Below are 22,236 nucleotides of genomic sequence, written 5' to 3'. Positions count from 1 at the left end.
CTTTTAAGACTAGTTTTGAGTCGTTAGGCCCACAGCGATGATGAGACAAGCCATTTTCTCTGCAGTCGTGTTGATTCATGATGAAACTAGCGCACTTACATCGCCTTTTGTTGCCTGGATGGGCCGCTATCACCTGAATATGATTTACATATTCCCCAAAGCATTTCGTGAATGCGTGCTTGAAGCGAATTAAGTTTTTGCCTTGAGTTATGCAGTTTGTTTCACATTAACTGCCACCCAGAAAAATATCGATCATTTTTTACCAGCTTCATGAACCCTCAACGAAGCAGTCATTAAATACTTGGCGTCCGAAATGTGTAATCAGAAATAAATGAAATTAATCCAATTGTTTAAAAGCCACAGTCGGGAACACCGGGATGGCTCCTGGAGCTTTGACGCAGGATGAGCCGTCGGGCATTGAAGGCATCGGCTACAAGCTGTCAGGCATCGTGACAACGCGGCCGTGCGACTTAGCCCCACTCGGGTGGCACAACCGAGGGACACACCCCATTGTCGTGCCTCGAGAATTAGGCCTGAGCCCTCTGGCAGTGTGACACAGAAGGACACTAACCTCAATGCCCTTCCTCAACAGTACTGCTCGCTATCGGTGTTAAGGAGTCTACTCGTTTCAACAACGTCTTCACCGTCTGCAATCTGGTCGTCGTGGTGTACGTCATCATATGTGGCATCTTCAAAAGTGAGTTTTCGCCTCGGGTCATGTCCTTACCCAAGGATGGGATGTTGTGGCTGCAGTGGCGTTCAAGTCGTTGTTTGCCACATGTTCGCCTCTGTTTTGGAGTGTGTGACAGTCTTTGAGCGTACATGTCAGAACAGCAAGAAACATACATGTACTTATAGCGCGTTAATGCTGTAACCTTCCTTTTGCAACTGCGTTGCCCGTTTAGAGCCCGGCAGTATACCTGTGAAGATCCGTGCTGTTCACTCGGCATTATGAGTTGAAGATTCTTACGTTGAGCCAACGACGTTCAATATGCCAGAGTTAAATGACGTAACGCTAGACAACGATTATCTTTTCGGTAATCAATATGATCGTCATTTAGCATTACAACGTCTTTAACAAGTGCCCCTAGTCTATTGAACGTCGTGAACTCAACGTAAGGTCTTTTGGCTCACAATGCCGAAAAACCAGGAGCTGAGGACCTCTCTGTCTTATATCATTTTCCTCTCCTCCCCTTTCTGGAGCAACTCGCTGTTATTCAGACTGTCTGGTTCCATTCAGTGCATGGCTGGAGGGCATTCTTAAACGTTGCCCAACCAGCGTTGTTTCACCCGCCGAAGCGGTCAAAAGCCACAGTGAAAACGGCATTTAAAAGCCCTCGTCAGACAGTGTTAGAAAGACATGACTGAACAATGGTGAATGTAGCATTTCACTTGTATAATTACGTTGTAAGGATGAAGCTAGCACTTCGTACACCCCATCTGCTATCTCATGACTTACGTGCTATAACATTGCGGAAATTGGAGCTGAGTAGCTGTTAGAAGACTATCAGAGGATTTCTGGTGGCCGTCGACAGGTATGGCCTGTGATATGTCATGTCAGGTCAGAGGGATGAGGCTTGTAGCATTGACCCGTCCGGCTATATACAAAATGAAACAAGCCGCCTCAATTTGGAGAACGGCGTAAGAAAGGTCTTCGAAAACTGTGGGGCGTGTGCCATTAGTGTCAAAATAAAATGAACCTCAAAAGGTCAAATGTGGTCACTAAGGATAAGGTGTGACGAAGCTTGGCCTTGCGTGACCTGACATTGCAAAGCGGCCAGAACGGTTGTAATGCGCTGTAGTCATAAAGTTACAAAATATAACGAGAAAACAACGTTAAAGCTCGCTCCGTGGGAGAAATAAGCGCTGTTGGTAACTTGATGAAATGTCACCGACATGACCGCGAGAAAGAGGTCATAGATCACAAACTGTCATGGTAGAAATAATTAAAATCCATTTTGCCAAACTTTCCACCAGTTCCCAACACCGTTTAAAGCTATGTTCTTCGGAAGTCTTAAAGCGGGTCCCGGAAGCACCCCCGACGGGCAAGGGTTGATACATCATTCGCGTGCAGCACGCTCCGTTGGCTTGATGACATCTTGTCAGAACCAATTAATCCAGGCGATTTGTCTCAGCCTGATAGTAAGATGGAGTTTCCAGTTTATCCTGGTAGCCAGCTGCTCCTAGGATCCACAATAAGTTTCCCAGACGTGATTTTGAACCATTTTACGATGCATTGACAGTTACGGTCATTTGTACCTCCAACCTGTCACACTGCTTTCTTGGAAGTGGCTCGAACCAATCATCGAGGCGTCATCATCCCCGGAAACAATCCTTCATCGGGCGGTGGTGCCTGAGTACAGCTCAGCATACGCATTACATATCTGTCCGTATGCGTAATACCTGCGAAATGACGCGTTCCGCTTTGGGTGATTTGAGCTAATACTTATGCATGTAGGACGGCATTTGTTTTTGTTTCTCATGCATGCGTGCGTCAGCGGATTCGTTCTGCCACCATGTTAGAGTGGCTGAACTGCTAATTGTGCGTGCTCTTCCACGAGGCTTTTAGCCCACCTTTTGGGACATGGCAAGACGTCTTCTTCTTCATGTGTTCCGATTTCTTATCCTTGTCAGTTGTCGACCTTCACGATGCCAGGAGTTACTGGTCAACACTAGCACCTCCCAGTTGACCAGTACCTCCTGCTGTACTGATGGTCAATATCTCTCAGCATACAAACTCGGGCCTTATCGCCCCCCCCCCCCCCCCAAGAAAAAAACAGGAGCTCAAGGCCTTTCTTATTTATGTCGTCGTCTGCTTTTGTCGAGCAACCGCTGACAAGGGACATCAAGTCCACTGAGATCGCCGCCGTCCGCGGCTGGCCTGACGCCGTCGTCAGTTGGCTGAGGACGCCGTCGTCAGTTGGCTGAGGATGCCGCTGTCCGCGGCTGGCCTGACGCCGTCGTCAGTTGGTTGGGGACACCGCCGTCCGCGGCTGGCCTGACGCCGTCGTCAGTTGGCTGAGGACGCCGTCGCCAGGACGCCGCTGTCCGCGGCTGGCCTGACGCCATCGTCAGTTGGTTGGGGACACCGCCGTCCGCGGCCGGCCTGACGCCATTGTCAGTTGGTTGGGGACACCGCCGTCCGCGGCTGGCCTGACGCCGTCGTCAGTTGGTTGGGGACACCGCCGTCCGCGGCTGGCCTGACGCCATCGTCAGTTGGTTGGGGACACCGCCGTCCGCGGCTGGCCTGACGCCGTCGTCAGTTGGTTGGGGACACCGCCGTCCGCGGCTGGCCTGACGCCATCTTCAGTTGCAGGAGCGATCGGGACGTCCCTTCAGACCGGGCTCAGCCGCCTCTCACCGACCCCCTTCCCCTCCCCCGCCACCAGGTGACGTGGACAACTGGAAGATCGACCCGAGCACCGTGCCCAACCCAGGCGGGAAGCTGGACCTGGGCAGCGGCGGCTTCTTCCCATTCGGCTTCAGCGGCGTGATGGCCGGCGCCGCCCGCTGCTTCTACGGCTTCGTCGGCTTCGACGCCGTCGCCACCACCGGTACGGTCGCCGCCGGCGCGCCGGTGTGCGGGCCAGGTGCTCGAACGGCGTCGCCATGTCGTCGGCCACGCTCAGAGGACAGCTCTTCGTGCGGTTCTGGGCCAGGGTTGGCGGGGGGAGGGCTCTTGGTAAGCTGGAGCCTTACGGGCTGATATTGTTTATTTCCTTTGTGCTGAAATAAGAGTGGTTGCCACCGGGTGGTCTGTTTGTAAAGTAAGTAATGATGGCATTACAGATAACTAATTAGGCGGATGTATGAGTTTGTTTTTGTCTAAGTGAGCTATGAATAATGATTCATTAACTAAACATATAAGCTCTTCTGGGTATGACTCAGCAAGTCGTGGCACAGCAAGAGCAGATCTGCCTGATTCATATACTAAATCTTATATAGCCTAATCAATAGAAATTGGCGCTGAAATAAATAATCCTACCATTGAACTGGGCGGATTTTTGGCAATCTAAAATCGCGCATAAACTCAACGCTGTTGTTTGATATTGGCTGTGAATAGACGATTTGTCTCTTCTAAAAGAGACCAAAATCATCACCGAATCATTGAAAGTGAGATGAATCAGTGAGTTAATTTACACGATGCGGTATGACTTCAATCAGAACTTCATTATTGAACCGAAATGTGAATAGGCAATCACCATTTTCCCACACTACCAAATTTTTAGCTGAAGGACGTCTGAATCGCTTAACGAGGGTCGTAAATTGATTGTGAATGGATTCTCAAGAATCTCAATCGAGCAATTGTCTATCATCCGCACGTGCCGCGTCTGGTCTGCTGCGGTCGGTTGGCGGTCGCTTCGCGGACGCCTTTATTGCCGCTTTGCAGTCCGTGCTTTGCAGAGCGGCTGAGTTTTTCATCGTGTCGGCGCCTATGACGGCCGCTTGCGGTTTTTACCTCGGACCTGTCCCACGCGGCGTGTGGAAGGCGCGTGTCCGGCGCGGGGGAGCAGCTGTGGGTCCGGACGAGCCTCTGGAGCCAGCTGGCCAGCGTCTGTTGGCATCGGCGGGCCTGGGCAGGCGAGCCGTGCGCTAGCGAGCGGTGTCCGCGCGGCCCGCGCCCCGCACCGGCCGGGGCCGTGCTCTCTTCAGCGTGTGCCGCCGTCCGCAGGCGAGGAGGCCAAGAACCCGCAGCGCGCCATCCCGCTATCGATCGTCATCGGCCTGGCCGTCATCTTCGCCTGCTACTTCGGCGTCTCGGCCGTGATGACGCTGATGTGGCCCTACTACCTGCAGGTGAGGGCGCTCGGCGGCTGGGCGCCGGGCAGCGAGGTTTCTAGCATCCCATTCCCATTTATGGGTTGGTAGGGGTTCTGACGGCCTCCGGACCGAGTACGTTAAACGGCAGTGATGCTGCTTTGCGGAAGACGGTAACGTGGTGCCGTGCTAGGTCTCACTCACTTATAATATGCTTGATAATGCGCATTTTTACGGACATTTGGGAGGCGCCGATGTATTTGGACTGCAGTGGTAAAGGTAAAAACAGATTTAGCAACACTTGTAAGTCGCGGGAGATAACGGTAGCGTAACAAAAATCTGCTTCAGAAACCAATTTGTAATTTTGGTGCAGGAAATCGACATTGTCAGTTGCGTTAACGGTAGCAATCTTGTAAATAATCAACATGCACTTGTGCACAACATTTAAACCGACAGTCCTTGGCATCCATACCATCGTTGTCCGTCCGATTCCGTAATGTGACAGCAGCCCGCGGCGCTGTGAGGCGCTGAGTGCCGCAGGACCCGGAACGGTACCGCGCCCCGTGTGGGAGCCCCTCGTCCCCGATCCCCCGTCCCCTTAGACAGGGTTCTGTTCCCGCTCCGCCGCGTTCTCACCACCCGTCCCCGTGTGGCCGACGGGGTCCAGTCCTTGGACAGAGCCCTGCCCCCGCTCCGCCGCCGTTTCACCGCCCGACCCCGTGTGACTGGCGGGGTCCACCCCTTAGACAGAGCCCTGCCCCGCCCCGCCCTGCCGCGGTCTCACCGCCCGCCCCTGTGTGACCGGTGGGGTCCAGCCCTTAGACAGGGTTTTGCTCCCGCTCCGCCGCGATCTCACCACCCGCCCCCGTATGGCCGGCGGGGTCCAGCCCTTAGACGGGGCCCTGCCCCCGCTCCGCCGCGTTCTCACCGCCCGGTTGGCCGGCAGGACGACGACGCTCCGCTGCCGTACGTGTTCGACCACCTGCACTGGGAGACGGCGCGCTGGATCGTCACCGTCGGCGCCCTCTTCGGCCTCTCCTCCAGGTGGGCGGGCCGCGCCGGCGGCCGTCACACTGTGGACTATAGAGGCTAGCGTTCGGAGCCGGCGGCCGTCACACTGTGGGCTATAGAGGCTGGCGTTCGGAGCCGGCGGCCGTCACACTGTGGACCATAGAGGCTAGCGTTCGGAGCCGGCGGCCGTCACACTGTGGACCATAGAGGCTAGCGTTCGGAGCCGGTGGTCGTCACATTGTAGACTATAGAGGCTAGCGTTCGGAGCCGGCGGTCGTCACACTGTGGACTATAGAGGCTAGCGTTCGGAGCCGGCGGTCGTCACACTGTGGACTATAGAGGCTAACGTTCGGAGCCGGCGGTCGTCACACTGTGGACTATAGAGGCTAGCGTTCGGAGCCGGTGGCCGTCACACTGTAGACTATAGAGGCTAGCGTTTGGAGCCGGCGGTCATCACACTGTGGACTATAGAGGCTAGCGTTCGGAGCCGGCGGCCGTCACACTGTGGGCTATAGAGGCTAGCGTTCGGAGCCGACGGTCATCACATTGTAGACTATAGAGGCTAATGTTCGGAGCCGGCGGCCGTCACACTGTGGGCTATAGAGGCTAGCGTTCGGAGCCGGTGGCCGTTACATTGTAGACTATAGAGGCTAGCGTTCGGAGCCGGCGGCCGTCACACTGTGGGCTATAGAGGCTAGCGTTCGGAGCCGGCGGTCGTCACACTGTGGACTATAGAGGCTGGCGTTCGGAGCCGGCGGCCGTCACATTGTGGACTATAGAGACTAGCGTTCGGAGCTGGCGGTCGTCACACTGTGGGCTATAGAGGCTAGCGTTCGGAGCCGGCGGTCGTCACACTGTGGACTATAGAGGCTGGCGTTCGGAGCCGGCGGCCGTCACATTGTGGACTATAGAGACTAGCGTTCGGAGCTGGCGGTCGTCACACTGTGGACTATAGAGGCTGGCGTTCGGAGCCGGTGGTCGTCACATTGTGGACTATAGAGGCTAGCGTTCGGAGCCGGCGGCCGTCACACTGTGGGCTATAGAGGCTAGCGTTCGGAGCCGGCGGTCGTCACACTGTGGACTATAGAGACTAGCGTTCGGAGCCGGCGGTCGTCACACTGTGGGCTATAGAGGCTAGCGTTCGGAGCCGGCGGCCGTCACACTGTGGGCTGTAGAGGCTAGCGTTCGGAGCCGGTGGCCGTCACATTGTAGACTATAGAGGCTAGCGTTCGGAGCCGGCGGTTGTCACACTGTGGACTATAGAGACTAGCGTTCGGAGCCGGCGGTCGTCACACTGTGGACTATAGAGGCTAGCGTTCGGAGCCGGCGGCCGTCACACTGTGGACTATAGAGGCTAGCGTTCGGAGCCGGTGGTCGTCACACTGTGGGCTATAGAGACTAGCGTTCGGAGCCGGTGGCCGTCACATTGTGGACTATGGAGACTAGCGTTCGGAGCCGACGGTCGTCACACTGTGGACTATAGAGACTAGCGTTCGGAGCCGGCGGTCGTCACACTGTGGACTATAGAGGCTAGCGTTCGGAGCCGGTGGCCGTCACACTGTGGACTATGGAGGCTAGCGTTCAGAGCCGGCGGCCATCACACTACGGACTATAGAGGCTAGCGTTCGGAGCCGGCGGCCGTCACACTACGGACTATAGAGGCTAGCGTTCGGAGCCGGCGGCCGTCACACTGTGGACTATAGAGGCTAGCGTTTGGAGCCGGTGGTGTCTGGTGCCGCCCAACACGGCTGGCTCGGCAGCCGGCACGGGCTGTTTGGCTGACCAGTGTTTACTGCCGGCCGACAGGGTCTGGCAAGGGCTTAGTGTCCGCTAGCCCAGCGTCTGACGTTGGTAACGCTGACCGAGTAGTGGGTAGAGCTGACGCAGTGTCTGCCAGAATTCGCCCTGTGTCTGGTGTCATTTGACCCATAACCCTGTGTCATCTGTCGCAGTGTCCGGCATTACGCCACCCAGTGTCCAGCGTGATCTGACTCATTGTTCGGTGTTATCTAACCCAATGTCTGGTGTTATTCATCCCAGTGTCCGGTATCATCTGCCCTAGTGTCCGGTGTCATTTGGCCCAGTGTCTGGTGTAATCTGACCCAGTGTCCGGTATCATCTGACCGAGTATCTAGTGTCATCTTACCCAGTGTTCGGTGTCATCTGACCCAGTGTATGGCGTTATCCCACCCAGTGTCCGGTATTATCTGACCCAGTGTCCGGTGTCATCTGGTTCAGTGTCCGGCGTTATCCCACCCAGTGTCCGGTATCATCTGATTCAGTGTCTGATGTCATCTGACCCAGTGTCCAGTGCCATCTGACCCGGTGTCCGGTTTCATCTGACCCAGTGTCGGGTATCGTCTGACCCATTGTCTGGTATGGTTTGACCCAGTGTCAGTACCATCTAACCCGTCGTCAGTACTACCTGACCCAGTGCCCGGCGTCATTTCACCCTGTATTTGGTATCGTCTGACCCTGTGACGTTTGCCGACAGTCTGCTGGGAGCGCTCTTTCCCCTGCCACGCATTCTGTACGCCATGGCCAACGACGGCCTCATCTTCCGTAGCCTGAGCAGCATCCACCCGCGCTTCCACACGCCGTTCTGGTCCACGCTGCTGTCGGGACTGTTCGCCGGTAAGCGGACGCCGTCACGCGGCGCCGACACGCTCGCCTCGTCCGCTCAGGGCTCCTCTGAAGCGGTGCTTCCGCCGGAAGTGTGGGCGCACGAGTCACACAATGGGATTGAAGATCCGACGTCGACACGGCGATGCTCTAACGGCGTTTTTGTTCGGTTGATAATAGCCACGCCGGTGAAAGTGGCGTTTCATGTTTTAATCAGACGTGTCAGCGATGATGGTGGAAGGGTGTTCGCGTCGGCTGTTCCACCCGGGGGCTATGTTCGCGCAATGAATGGTCTTTTTGCTGTCCCGCGGGTCGTCTGACCTTTCCTCAAAGTAGGAAGTATGCCGGAAGAACGCGGTGCACGCGTTGTAGTGCTGCCAATGCGACACGCGCTGCGGACGTTTACCATTCGGCGTCAATTAGCCGGTGTATTTACGCCGCGGTCCGGCGGCCGCGGCGGCGGCGGTGCTGCACGGCTGTGCGACACTCCGTACCGACCCCCTGCCTGTGTCGGCCAGCGCTGATGGCGGCCCTGTTCGACCTGGGCCAGCTGGTGGACATGATGTCAATTGGAACGCTGCTCGCCTACACCCTGGTGGCCGTCTGCGTGCTCGTGCTCCGGTGAGAGGCCCCGCCCCCGCCGGCCCGCCCCGGAGCCGCCCGCGCCGCAGAGGTGGCCATGCTTCGGTAGGAGGCCTCGCCCCGCTGGCCCGCTCCGGGGTCGCGCCGCAGTAGTGGCCGTGCTTCGGTAGGAGGCCTCGCCCCGCCGGCCCGCCCCGGGGTCGCGCCGCAGAGGTGGCCGTGCTTCGGTAGGACGCCTCGCCCCGCTGGCCCGCTCCGGGGTCGCGCCGCAGTAGTGGCCGTGCTTCGGTAGGAGGCCTCGCCCCGCTGGCCCGCTCCGGGACCGCGCCGCAGTAGTGGCCGTGTTCAGTGGCGGCCGCTCCCTCCGTTACCGTGCCGTGCTGTCAGTCGGTGTCCTGTTGTGCCGTCAGCTTGGCTTGCAGTTGGTGTTATTTCCGGGCGGGGGCGAATGCGCTGGGAATTATCAGGGCCTATTCGAGTTAGGCTTCCGGGCGGTATTTACTGGCACCAGGCTGTGATTTATTTTCGGAAAAAGCACACAGAGCTCCAGTCCGCAGCCTGGGTTGTCATTCAGTGTGGTGCTTACCCACTGCGGCCCAGTGGGCTTCGGTGCAGAATGAACAGAATCGTTAGACGGGTCCTCGCGAACGGCAGCGAGAGACCGGCTCATGAACTCTCAGCGCCACCATTACACTACCTGGCTTTCGGACGGTACCATAGGCTGGTTATTGAAGGCGCTACACATTCGGTCGGCGCGCATCACAAACTGACCCCTAGTTTGTGTTGCCACTTCACTTACGCAGCCAGTTGGGCAGGTACGAGGCGGTAAAAAACAAACCCGCACGTGTTAAAGAAGCGGTGGTTAGCTTTAGATTGCACACGGTTATATGCGGCATTCAATGTGAGGTTTCCGTGTGTTCAGCCTGCGACGAAACAACACGAGTCAAAAGTGAAAATGGTAAGCTTGGTCAAGAACGGGTCCGGTGCAGCGTGGTTTGTAGTCGGTCGCGATGTGATTGGGAAAAGCTTTAGCATTTCTGGCGTAGTTCGGAACAGATGATGATCGATGTCGTGCGGTAAATCAGGATGAGGTGATGAACAAAAGGATATTTGAAAGTTTCACATCGGCAGATACTTGACGTTTCACTCTTTGACGATTAATGATAACAAACTGCAGCAGAACGTTCGTCTGAAAATGAATGTCCGCAAATACCGATTAGGAAATGGTGTCCGATGTCCGCAGTCTGTCCAAAACACAATCCGCCGATATGAACAGCCGAAAACAAATTTCTAGACAGGTTGGAAGTAGAATAAAATCGGGCAAATGGTGTGATGTTAATGTGCCGGGAGTACCGCGGCGATGTTATCGCATTCATATGCGGATTACGAGATCACGAGATCACAAGGGTCCGAAAATCTAAAATCTTCTGTCATGCGTGGTGTCGCACGTGGCCTTTTGGTGTTCGAGCCTGGTGTCGTTTGACCCGCTGCTGTCCTCACGTGTTACCAGTAGAGAACATATGGCCGCTGTATCAGCCCAGAGCACCGTCTGGCGCTTCTGTGACGTTCCCGCGCTCGCTGCCGGTGTTCCAGTGCTCTGTGTACTGTGCACGTGCGCGCCTGAGTGTGCCTGTCTGCACTGGTGTTGCGAGGACGCACGCGGGATCCAGTCGCGACGCCAGCGCGGGGATGGCGTTTGTGGACCCACCGACGGGGGTCCCCGGTCTGCCCGGTGACGCCGGCCGCGCGGCGTCGACGCACGGCACAGGGGACACCTTTGGAGCGGTACCGAGCCGTGGGCCGCGGGAGATTCGCTGATCGTCCGCAGTGTTGCAGGTCTGACCGTCCCCAGTGTCGCAGGCCTGACCGTCCCCAGCATCGCAGGTCTGACCGTCCCCAGTGTTGCAGGTTCGCGCCGTCGCCGGCGGAGGCCAACCGTCACCGGCTCCTGCAGCAGCTGTAAGGACTCGCCGGTCGGCTGCGCCGCCGGCCTCGGTGGCGGGCGCCTGCTAACTTCCGCTCGCACCTCCCCTAGGTGACGGTGGCGGCGCCCGGCGCGCGCCGATGGCACGTCAGGCACGCCCGGGCGGCCGCGGGCGCGGACACAGGTGACGGCCGCGTGTGGTGCCATGACTAACGCGGGGGACGGCGGAGGGCGCGCGCGCGCTGACTAGCCCCCGGTGACGGCGCCGGCTGGCGCCCCGCCGCCGGCGTAGGCCGCGGCAGCAGCAGCCAGGGCTGGCTAGTAGGCACGATGTGTTGGTGGCAGACGAGAGCACGGGCCGTCTGTGGGGACTAGGATCGACTAGAATCACTGCACGCCGCTGACTGCCGCCCTCTTCCACGCCGGACAGTCAGACACCGGGACGCCAGCGGCGGGTGGGCTCCGGGAGTGGCGCGCTCGAGATCCCGGGGAGACCGTGTCGAGTCGGGCAGGCGGCGGGCCCCTCCGAAGGTCGCCGCGCATGCGCGCCGAGCGCCGGCCGTCCCCGGCGAGTCGTGACATGCGCTGGAAGAACGGGCCGGACCCCCGCGTCCTTCGTCCATACCTGCGGGTCGTCACGACCTCCGCAGTCCCCTACGGCAGGCTATGTGCCGGAGGTTCTCTGCGTGTTCATAAATACGCCTTATGTGAAACGGTCTGTATTTTTTTTCCTGTTCGGCTTTCCATGGGAGCATTGCGCGGAGCTTAAAACCCAGACACGTTGATTGTGTGGTTTTGCAGCTGCCTCGGTTTTGGGCTCAGCAAAATTAGTGTCCAGCGATGTCGAATCGTTGATGCCATTGGTGGAGACACGTCGGTGGCGGCACCGAATCCCCAGCATCGTTACTATCGGCGCTCAGGTTGGAAGCTGTTAAGTGTATGTACCAAGTATGCAAACTACCAAAAATATGCAAGAAACCCGCGTTGACAAACCACTTTCAGTCAGGTTGGCAGATCAACGACCCGACGAGGAGTCAGTTGCTTTGTTGGCGCTACGATGTGCCTAACACGGTGGGGGCTCCAGTGAATGGTTCTCACGTGGTAAACTTCCAAATCCAGTTGTTATCTCCTGTTTTTATCTTCTGAAGTAAAGTATGCCATCGCTGATAGTTAAAAAAGGAGCTGTTTGAGGACGCTAAACAGGCAATTTCGTGAGTTAGAGATCACATTTTTGTTGAGGCTAATCAGAGATACATTCACCGATGCTTCATGCCGTTGCATCACATCAGCCTCATATTTGCAGTTGGAGTGGTTTGTCCGAGAAAGCTGCATTGTAATGTTAACAGTAAGAACATGCCTCGGCCAAATCATTAAAAGTACAGACGACGAAACCGGTCTTGTTAAGCTGCGCGGCAGCTAGGCTGCAGCGCCGTCGTCGCGTTGTACGTGCGCCTCGAAGGATGGCAGATGGCGGGAACAATATTCATATATTATATATAAATTGAACGCGCCTGTGCAAATGCGTCTACTTCTGTCGCGGTTTGGACCAGCTAGGTCTGCCAGGGATGAGGCGTATTTACTCCTAGAAAATGACAGCACTCAGGCGGACGCGGCCTTTGCAAAATGCGTGCTGCGTATGCAGCATTCCCTTGTTGCCAATAGTCACCGGAGATCCAAGCGATGGCTACCAGCAAATTCGCCTCGTTCCCAAACTGCAGAGCAGCGCATGACATTTTGCCAACGCTGCATGCAGTGGCAAGGCACATGCACCTCGATTGCATCCCCGCCTACGGATTGAGAGTGACTTGATAATCAGCAGCGCGTAGGAAAATGTCCCGGGTAGGAATAAAGGCTCGGCTATTGCGTTTCGGCGCCGTGCATGTCGGCGAGTCAGCACCGTCGCGTGTCAGCCGCCCACCGCGGCCTGCGGCAGTTGGAGGTCGGTGCCGCGAGGCAAGCTCCGCAGCGATCCCGCCTCCGAGCACTGCCGCCCGCCGGAGCGCACCCGGCGCCCGCACTAGCCCCGCCTGCTGCCTGCCTGTCGTCACCGGCTCCCCGCTAACCGCACCGGCCGCCGGAGCAGCCCCGCACGCCGCCCCGGTCCGGGCACTAATCTCACCAGCCCGCCGGAGCAGCCCCGCACGTCGCCCTGGTCTGGGCACCAACCGCACCTGCCGCCGGAGCAGCCCCGCACGCCGCCCCGGTCCGGGCACTAACCGCATCTGCCGCCGGAGCAGCCCCGCACATCGCCCTGATCTGGGCACTAACCGCACCTGCCGCCGGAGCAGCCCCGCACGTCGCCCCGGTCTGGGCACTACCGCACGCCGCCTGCCGGCCCGTCGGCGTAGTGGCCGGTTCTGACTTGGAGCACGGACTGTGTCGCACTGCATGGACGACGTGCGGTGGGGGCGCGGACGTGTGGTCGGAGACGGGCCGAAAGCACAGAGTGCGGCCCTCCGAACCTGGCAGGCAGCGGCTCTCGCGTGGCTCCTCACTACAGCGGCTGCGGCTTCACCGAGCCGTTGTCTACACGACTGGTTGTATGGATGTCAACGTTTCGAACGTCGCCGCACGCTGTCCGGCAACGAGTGCCGCCGGACACCGCGGCGCCTGTTGTCCTCCCTCCCGCGTGGCGGGGCGACCCTCCCGCGCCGCCGGTCGGCGCCGTGACGCCGCGCGCCCCGCCGCAGGTACCGGGACGAGAGCCTGGGCCTGGTGGACCACGACGCGGACGGGCCGGGCGGCCTGGCCATCGGCGCCAGCACCGACCGGCTGCTGCCGCCCCGGCCGTCGGAGCGCGGCCTGCTGGCGCTGGTGCTGAACCGGCCGCGCCTCAGTCAGCCCTCGCACCGCTCTGCCAAGCTCGTCAACCACGTGGCCGTCGCGTACGGTGCGTGGCGCTGTGGTGGTGATCACCGTGGTAGTGCTGACGCTGGGGCGTTTGAGGAGTGTGGTCCGATTTGTTAGCTCTGCGTGCCCTTCAGATGTACTGTATGTTTCTCCAGTGTCCTGGTGAAGTGATGTGTTTCCTGGTATGATCACACGGTGTCTTCTGTGACGGTTTGATGTCTAATTTCCCACCATTTCCGTTATTTTCTTCTAACTGTGGTCACATGGCATATGCCAGCAGTATCTGCATACAGAGTGTTCTTCGGTGTCAGGCCGCTGTATGTCTATGTTTGCTACGTCCGATACAAGCCGCGAAGTTACGTGGGTTTTATCTACGGTGCCCCGTCGCGTTTCAAGGGATGTGGCGAAGATCGCAATGCCGGTGTCCCTGACCTGTGCCGGTGTCCCTAACCTGTGCCGGTGCTCCTGACCGGTGCCACACCTGTGCCGGTGTCCCTAACCTGTGCCGGTGCTCCTGACCGGTGCCACACCTGTGCCGGTGTCCCTAACCTGTACACGGTGTCCCTGACCTGTGCCGGTGCTCCTGACCTGTGCTGGTGTCCCTGACCTGTGCCGGTGCCCCTGACCGGTGCCAGTGCCCCTGACCTGTGCCGGTGCCCCTGACCTGTGCCGGCGCCCCTGACCTGTGCCGGCGCCCCTGACCGGTGCCACACCCGTGCCGGTGTCCCTGACGATGCACCGGTGTCACGCAGGTGTGGTGACAGTGGCGTTCTGTCTCGTGATCGTGTACGGGGCGGACGCCCTGATGGCCGTCGAGGCGTGGGCTGTCATTCTGGCCGCCATATTGGGCGCCGCCATGCTCGCCTGCTTCGGCGTGGTGCTGCTGCAGCCGCAGTCCAAGGCGCACCTCTTCTTCCGGGTGAGTGTGCCGCCTCCGTCTGAGGCAGACCTGTGTGCGGCGCTGTCGGCCGCCGGACCCCCCCGACCGCGGTCCTGCACGAACTCGTGGACTGCGCGCCGCCAAGGCCGTACGGTGTTCGCATTTAAATGTACACCTGGCTTTAGTTCCTTTCGCCTCTTTCTTTGTACTTTCAGTGCATGCTGGCCGCTCGCTGTTGGATGTGTGGGAGGACCGAAACTATTTCATGTTCACTGTGATGTTCGCTGTCCAGGGTAACAAGTAAACCATACGTTCACGACTACCAATTCGAATGTGAACGAACAGGCGGTCATGTGACGAAAAACAAAACATTTAACGGGATATGACGTCACTGAGGCCCATCGCGCAAATTTTGAGCACGATGTCGTCTTCGGCTGGTGCCTGCCGTCGCCATGTCGCCGACGTAGTGCCCCCGCGCGAGGCCCCACCTGAAGTTGATGTGCGATGGGTCGGCAGGTGCCACTGGTGCCGCTGCTGCCCATGGTGAGCGTCTTCGTCAACGTGTACCTCATGATGAAGCTGAGCTCGGCCACCTGGGTCCGCTTCGGCGTCTGGATGGCGCTCGGTAAGAGGGCGGCTCGCCTGCGGACGGCATGGCATCACGCATGCGTTTGTTCCCTTCTCAGTTACTCGGCTGAAGTGCATTTTCCTTCCGCACTCTTTGGGGCCGTCGGCTCCCGCACTACCTGCGACTTGCTCTGCTAACGGCATGCCACTAACACCGGCACCTATAACTGCACTGGCACCGGCGCCTCTAACACTGTCCACCGCATGCCGCCCGCTCTGCACGTCCGGGGCCGCGCGCCGAGGCCGAGCCGCGCCTCTGACCTCCCCGCTCCCCCATAGGCTTCGTCATGTACTTCGGCTACGGCTTGTGGCACAGCGTGGCGCGGCGCGGGACGCGCACGGGGCCGACGCGACCGGCGAACCTCGACCTTGAGATGGACGGCGGTCTCAAGGTGCCGGTCATCACCATCGAGCCGGCGACCCCGGCGCCGAGCTCCGTCAACGCCTCGCCGTCGCTGGCGGGCCGTGCGCCGGCCGCCGGGCCGGACGCCGAGCCGACCGAGCTGGTGGTGGAGACGGCGCCGCCCGACGACGCCAACGCCGTGGACCTCGAGCACCTGTACTCGGCCGTCGCGCCGCCGGACGAGCTCCGCACGCACTGGCACGAGGGCCGGCCCGACGCGCACGGGCAGGAGTCGACCGCCGAGGCGGTGGCCGAGGACGCGGAGGCGTTCTACGGCACTCCGTTCGCGAACGAGCTGGAGTGCGAGTCCGGCGATGGACACGAGCTGCCCTCCTCTCCTCCCGCGGACGAGGACGAGCGTCCAGCGGCCGCTGCAGACGAGCCCACGCGGACGGTCGCGCTCGACACGGACGAGCAGGAGCGCTCGGTGCTGCTGGCCAGCCGGCTGGCGCAGCAGCAGCGCGGCCTGCACAGTGTCATCGCGGCCACGCTGCGCTCCGACTGGCGCGATTCGGGCCGTGGCCGCCAGCTGGGCATGGCGCAGCGCCAGGTGGACGAGGGCCGGGCGCAGGTGGGCTACCGGGCGCCGCCGCCGGCCGCCGACGACCACGGCGAGCCGGCGCGCCACTGGGCGGAGCGCGACGCGCAGAGCCACGTGGCCATTTGTCGCTGCCTGGGTGCGCCGACTGACGGCGCCGCCCGGCCCATCCGGGTGAGCGCCGAGGTGCACTCGGAGGCGCCGCCGGCCGAGCCGGAGTCGAGCGTGCACGCGCTGCTGGCTGACACCGCAACGGACCCGCAGCTCGGCCAGCAGGCTCCGGACGAGCACGCGGAGCCCTACAGCAGCCCCGGCGCTGGCCCGGCGGTGCTGCCGTCGGAGGAGGCGCTGGCCGCCGACGATCCGCAGCTGGCCTCAACGCTCGCTCCGACAGAGCGCCTGCACGAGGGCGTGCTCGCTCAGCTCGGGCCCGGTGGAGACGCGCCGGAGGCTCCGGAGGAGTCCGGTGAGGTGGCGCCCCCTGCCAAACCGCCGCCCGCCGGGAGTAGTGGCCTAACGGCGGAGGAGATGGCGGCGGCGGAGGAGGTCGTGGTGGCGCTGCACGGTGCCGTCTGCGATTGCTTCACACGCGGCTGGACCGACCTGGGCAGGGGCGCCGCGCTGGCTGACGAGCAGCGCGCGCGCGATGGCAGCCGACCGGCGCCGCCGCCTCCGCCGCCCGCCGAAGCGCAGCCGCAGCGGCCGCTGACGCCTGAGGAGCAGCAGGGGGCTCTGGAGACGGTGATGGCGCTGCACGCCGCCGTCAGCGGCAGCCTGAGCAGTAGCCGCACGCCGCCCAACACGCCGACCGGTGGCCGGCGCGAGCGTCCGCCGCTGGCACCGCTAGCGCTGCCGCGGCGCACCTCGCCGACGCGGCACGTCCTGCAGCGCCTCAAGTCCGACTCCAGCTTCACCAACATCCCGCCGAAGTCGCCCGACAGTCCGCTGGCCAGGCGCATCGGCGCCAAGTTCGTCATCATCCCGGTGAACGACGACGGCACCGACTCGGAGCGCGAGGACGAGCCGGCCGCGCCCGACGACGAGGTGAGCCGCGCCTTGCGCGCCGTCCAGGACGAGGTGCTCACCGTGCTGGCGCGCGTGGACGACGGGCCGGCCGACGAGGCCAGCGCCGACGAGCGGCAGCCGTCCACCAGCTCGCACGAGCCGACCGAGGAGGCGAGCGAGCACTCGGACGAGCCGGACGAGAGCTCCAGCCCGCGCAGCGAGCGGTCGGCCGGCCCGGCCGAGCCGCTGGGCGAGCCGCCGGTCGGGGTGCGCCGAGCCATGAACACGGTGCTGGACGAGATCCGCGCCGCGCAGTCGGGACCCGGCGGCGACGACTCGCCGTCCGACGAAGGATCGGACGAGCAGCCCCTGGCTGCTGGTCCGGCCGCGGCCGAGACGAGCTCCTCGTCGGCGGAGCCACCTATCGGCGCTAAGCCGAAGGTGCATTTGGTCCGGGCGCCGCAGGAGCCGAGCATGAAGGACACGCTGGACCAGATCATCAAGCAGGCGGTCGAGAAGGCGACGCGCCGCGTCACAGATGGTTCCGGCGAGGATGACGAGGGCTCCGGCGACGAGACGACCGCCTCGGAGGAGCCGGCGGAGCCGCCGGTGGCGCCAGCCCGCCGTCAGGCCGAGCGCCAGCAACCGAGTTCGGCCGGCGAGCCGGCGGCCGGCGCAGACGGCGCGTCGCCGCCGTCGCCGCCGGCCGTGGACCACCTCGGGGACGGGATGCACCGCGTGCGCAGCCGCAAGAAGCCAGCCGCCACGTCCGACGTGGCCGAGTTTGATGGCGCGCTTCGATAAGAAATGAAGGATGGCGGCGCGCGTCGAGGGCAAGTGGTGACGATGCGGTGGGCGGTGGCGGATTCTGGCGGCCTGAGGGCGGCGGCGGTGGTGGAGGCTTAGACTCGGTTGGGTCAGCGCATGGCATGATAAGATGTCCTTGGGCGCTGCTTCTCTCACCGCATGGAATGCACTACTGCATGCGTCTATCGGTATATTCAACCGCAGTTACGTTTTTGTGACGTGCAAGTTTTCTTGCGTGCGGTTGGCAATGCTGCATTCGGTAACGAGATTATCCACTGGGCGATCATGCAATAATTTATGTGAGCGACATCGTGTAAGACATGGCTGGCTATCTGGCCTGTTCCCGATAGTGTTGACTTCGGTTTTATGTTGATTGATTAGCACGTCTGACGAGTCCCTGTCGCATCGTTGGGGTGATCACCGCGCGTTCATGGACACTCCGCGCGTGTCCAAGCGACAAGTTCAGCATGTTTGCGCCACTCAGGTCCAGGCATCCCATGTCAAGCATCCCGTGCAGTAATTTACAACGTGTTTATTACAAATCTGGAGAGGTGGCAGAGGACCCATCCATGCGCATGTGTTTGCCCGGCATCCAAATACTCCAGTTCCTGCGAAGCACCGCTGTAAATGTTGGCGGTGGCGGCCGACACGGCCTGCAGCGACGGGCGGCGCTCGTGCCTGTCGCGCTGCCCGGTCCGGCTCGCGCAGCTGCCGTGCTGGCCGATATGGGCACTGCAAGTGCCGCGCTGAAACAGTGACGGAGAACGCCCGTCAGTTCATTCGGGGAGATTCCTTGCAGTGCCACTCGTGAGACGTGAGACGAAATACACAGGACGAACGCTGGCGGTGTCTTGCTTGCTGGCTGTGTAGTGGGCATAAGTTCCGAACTGAGCGAGTCTTTCACTCACGATTGCCGTCCACTTGCTTTCAATGGAAACGGGAGCAGTCAAATTGGATTCCTGTCCGGTGCCAGGCGAAACTCGCGACTTAAGGACCGTTCGTCGGCCACCTTTTTGGATCACGCCTGCGTGTGGTTCATTTTCCTCCTTGTCGCGCGTTAGCTGTACATATGTCGTGCCATGAGGCCCAGACCACCATCATTTAGCTGTGTCTTCCATCATGAACTATTGCTTATCTCGGAGACCATTTTTCGACTTCCGGCGCGGGCACAAACAAGGTGAGTTTTGATTTTTTTATTAGAGACAACGCTGCGAAGTGAACAGTCCAGGATCTATCACATTGTTTATTTCCGTGTTGTGTTACCCGTTTTGAATATTGGGCATGGATCAATGCAACTGCGTTGTCGCTATTGAATGACGCCATTTACAGCGTGACGAAAACATCGACCTTCGAAGACCACACGCTGTGGCTGTATGTCGACAACCCTGCCGCGTTGTTGGGCGATATTTTGCGGGACATAGGTTGGCGACGGCGATCAGTCGCCTTCAGCCCGCGGTGCTCAGCGTCTGCTGGAGGGAGCGCCGTATCCACCTCACCGTGCCGGTCTGCCGGCAGGGTTCTGCTTGTACTTCGGCTACGGCTACCACCACTCCGAGGCGGGCCTGCAGTCGCTGGAGGAGGCCACGCCGCTAGAACCGCTCCACTCGGACGACGGCTCTGAGTACTCGGATCACTCCGAGCGGCGCAAGCTGGTGGACTGATCGGTACCTCCCGCACCGGAGACCGATTGGTACCCGCAGCACCGGAGGCTGATCGGTGCCCACAGCACCGGAGGCTGGTCGGTACCTCTAGTACTGGAGGCTGGTCTGTACCTCTGGTACCGGAGGTGGGTCTGGTACCTCTAGTACTGGAAGCTGGACGGTACCTCTCGTACCGGAGGCTGGACAGTACCTCTAGTACTGAGGCTGGGACGTACTCCGGTGACCAGCCGCGGGTCCTGAGAAACGGTTGCTGTAACCAGCCGGCTCGCCCGGCGCCGGCGGCCGGCTCGCCCACTGCCGCGCCGGCAGAGCGTGCCGTCTGTGCTGCCTGTGCCGTCTGTGCCGCCCTGTGCCGTCTGTTCCGCCTGTGCCGCTCTGCGTCGGTCGATGGTTGTGACCTGTGCTGTGTAGCTGTCAGGCGCGGGCTGTCGCGCGTGGTCGCACGGCCTGCTGGTAGCGCCTGTCGTGTCCAGAAGGCGCCTCCGCGGCGGCCGGGACCCCCGGTAGGCAGAGAGCATTCACGCGTCTCTGACCATAGACGCAACAAAACGTGGGGAAGTTAGTTTACAGCTCGGCCCCAGGTGGCTGATGGATGGGGTACACGTCTTCCTGACCATTTGCATTTGTTTCGAAAGGGCCAGCGCGGTTGTTCCGACATTTGGTCGGTCCGCACATTCCAGAATCATGACTGCCTGGCGTTCCCTAACGTTTGAAGGGTCGGGCAGCGTCATATACCGCAGGTCTAGCAGATCCTGCAATCAAGCGTGTGCTACGAACGTTAGACTTCCTGGAGATGTCATGTATTTTTCCAACAGATAGCTAATGGCACGACACGACACCAGGTCATTGCGCGACACATCATAACTTATGCTGGTGGCTTGACCATTCGAGGTCTTGGTGGCTGGTTTACGCCGCATCATTGTATACTATTATGGGGTCGTACCTATGTGCAAAGGGTTGACGGCTTGCATTGCCATGTTGGTCCGCGTACGTAAGATGAATTTTACATGAAACTATTACATGTTGCCTGCGGTAGATTTGGCAGAATGCCGTAAACGCCCAAAAACACTGTTTGGTTTCTTTCCAGGAACGCTTATCTTATGAACCCCAAAATGGGACGCAATGGACAGGCGCCACGACCTACCACTTCCCGCGTTGCCGCAGATGTTCTCAGCAACCGTACTGCCCAGTCTGTAGGAGGGGCAGAGGGCAAACATTCTCCTGGTTCGACATCGACGACTGTCGAAGGGCGCGGATCATCTGTCGACAGCTGTAGTGGACGTGTGACCCGCAGGATGTTTCGCGTCACCGGGCCTGCGGGATGTCTCGCGTCACCGGGCCTGCAGGATGTTTCGCGTCACCGGGCCTGCAGGATGTGTCGCGTCACCGGACCTGCAGGATGTTTCGCGTCACTGGGCCTGCAGGATGTTTCGCGTCACCGCGCCTGCAGGATGTGTCGCGTCACCGGACCTGCAGGATGTCTCGCGTCACCGGTCTGAGCTCCACGGACGGCTGCGCCCTGCACGCACGTGATGCACGTGGTAAAGCGGAGGGCACAACTTCAGTGGGACCAAATATGTGTCTAGTTCGGGAAAGCACTGCCCGGACTTTTGTAATTATTTCAGAATAATCTCAGATTTTTTTGTCCTCACGTAGTGAGATGTTAGATTTACGTGTCCCATGTCGTTGCCATGGGTGCAGACTGATGAGAAAAGTTGTTGTGGCAAAACTGCTGGAACGAGCATATTGCAAAAGCAAAATGTTGAAATTGGGTTAATTTCCTCAGAAGTTTGTGCGGTGGCTTCTGCACCTGCCATGCCGTCTTCGCCACTGGAGATCCTTTTCAGAAGGATTTTGTTAAAATTCGCACTCAATTTAGGCATGGTTTTTAGTAGGGACTCCCTACATCATGTAGCTAGATCCATCACAAGTGATGTGTTTTTGGCTTAATCGATTCGTTCTCCGTCCTTGTTGCTACGTTAATGGCGCCGTGACGCGCCGCGTCTGACGCCGTCCCCATCAAGGACGGGCGGAGCCCCAGGTTCTGCGCAGCTCTGAGCTATGTGGCTATGGCTGGCATTGTAGGGTTCCCGCCGCGGCGGCGCTGTTCTTTTATTGTGCTCTGGGGCCTGCGCGGCGTCTTGTCCCCACCCCCCCCCCCCCACCCGGCCCCATGTCTTCGTTTGATGGTGTGCTGTTCCCCGGGGCCGGTCATACAGCATATCGTAAAACTGGGGCGTTGAATTGTCAGCTGTTTCCCCTCAGGTACGTGTCATTTTCCGCCGGCGGCGGTGATGCTGCGCTGGTGGCGCTGATCGCTGGTCTAGCCACCTGTAACTAAAGTAAAGGTGCTTCCCTTCTCCCTCCCCCTTCCCTTTCCATTCCAGTATTAGCCAGCGCACTGCTGGCCATTTTTTGAAGGTAGCCATGGTCACGGCTTAGCTTAGAACGGACATTGCATCCAGGGAAACAGCCTGTCCCATTGCCAGTTTGCCGGAAGAAGTTTTGTCTTCAAATGGGCACGGCTGTGATATTCTGTTTCTGTGCTTGCATTCCATTTGTATTTAT

The 22,236-nt window shown here is 59.8% G+C and overlaps 1 protein-coding gene across 1 annotated transcript in view; it reads left to right on the top strand.

The window, feature by feature from the left end:
* The window catches only part of LOC119098430 (high affinity cationic amino acid transporter 1), a 47,153-nt gene extending 27,397 nt beyond the window's left edge, over positions 1 to 19,756 (top strand). The window contains exons 4-14 of the mRNA XM_037221347.1: positions 593 to 697; positions 3,390 to 3,554; positions 4,673 to 4,797; positions 5,705 to 5,802; positions 8,264 to 8,403; positions 8,910 to 9,012; positions 10,882 to 10,932; positions 13,588 to 13,787; positions 14,500 to 14,666; positions 15,144 to 15,252; positions 19,523 to 19,756. Coding sequence (XP_037077242.1) covers positions 593 to 697; positions 3,390 to 3,554; positions 4,673 to 4,797; positions 5,705 to 5,802; positions 8,264 to 8,403; positions 8,910 to 9,012; positions 10,882 to 10,932; positions 13,588 to 13,787; positions 14,500 to 14,666; positions 15,144 to 15,252; positions 19,523 to 19,668 — 1,409 coding nt within the window. The 3' untranslated portion in view covers positions 19,669 to 19,756. The remainder of the gene's footprint in view (positions 1 to 592; positions 698 to 3,389; positions 3,555 to 4,672; positions 4,798 to 5,704; positions 5,803 to 8,263; positions 8,404 to 8,909; positions 9,013 to 10,881; positions 10,933 to 13,587; positions 13,788 to 14,499; positions 14,667 to 15,143; positions 15,253 to 19,522) is intronic.
* The last annotated feature ends 2,480 nt before the right edge of the window (positions 19,757 to 22,236 follow it).

Source organism: Pollicipes pollicipes, unplaced genomic scaffold (genome assembly GCF_011947565.3).
Source record: "Pollicipes pollicipes isolate AB1234 unplaced genomic scaffold, Ppol_2.1 Scaffold_4740;HRSCAF=5597_pilon_pilon_pilon, whole genome shotgun sequence".
NCBI lineage: Eukaryota > Metazoa > Arthropoda > Thecostraca > Pollicipedomorpha > Pollicipedidae > Pollicipes > Pollicipes pollicipes.
Note: the sequence above shows the minus strand (reverse complement) of the source record. Positions and strands in the feature narration are given on the sequence as shown.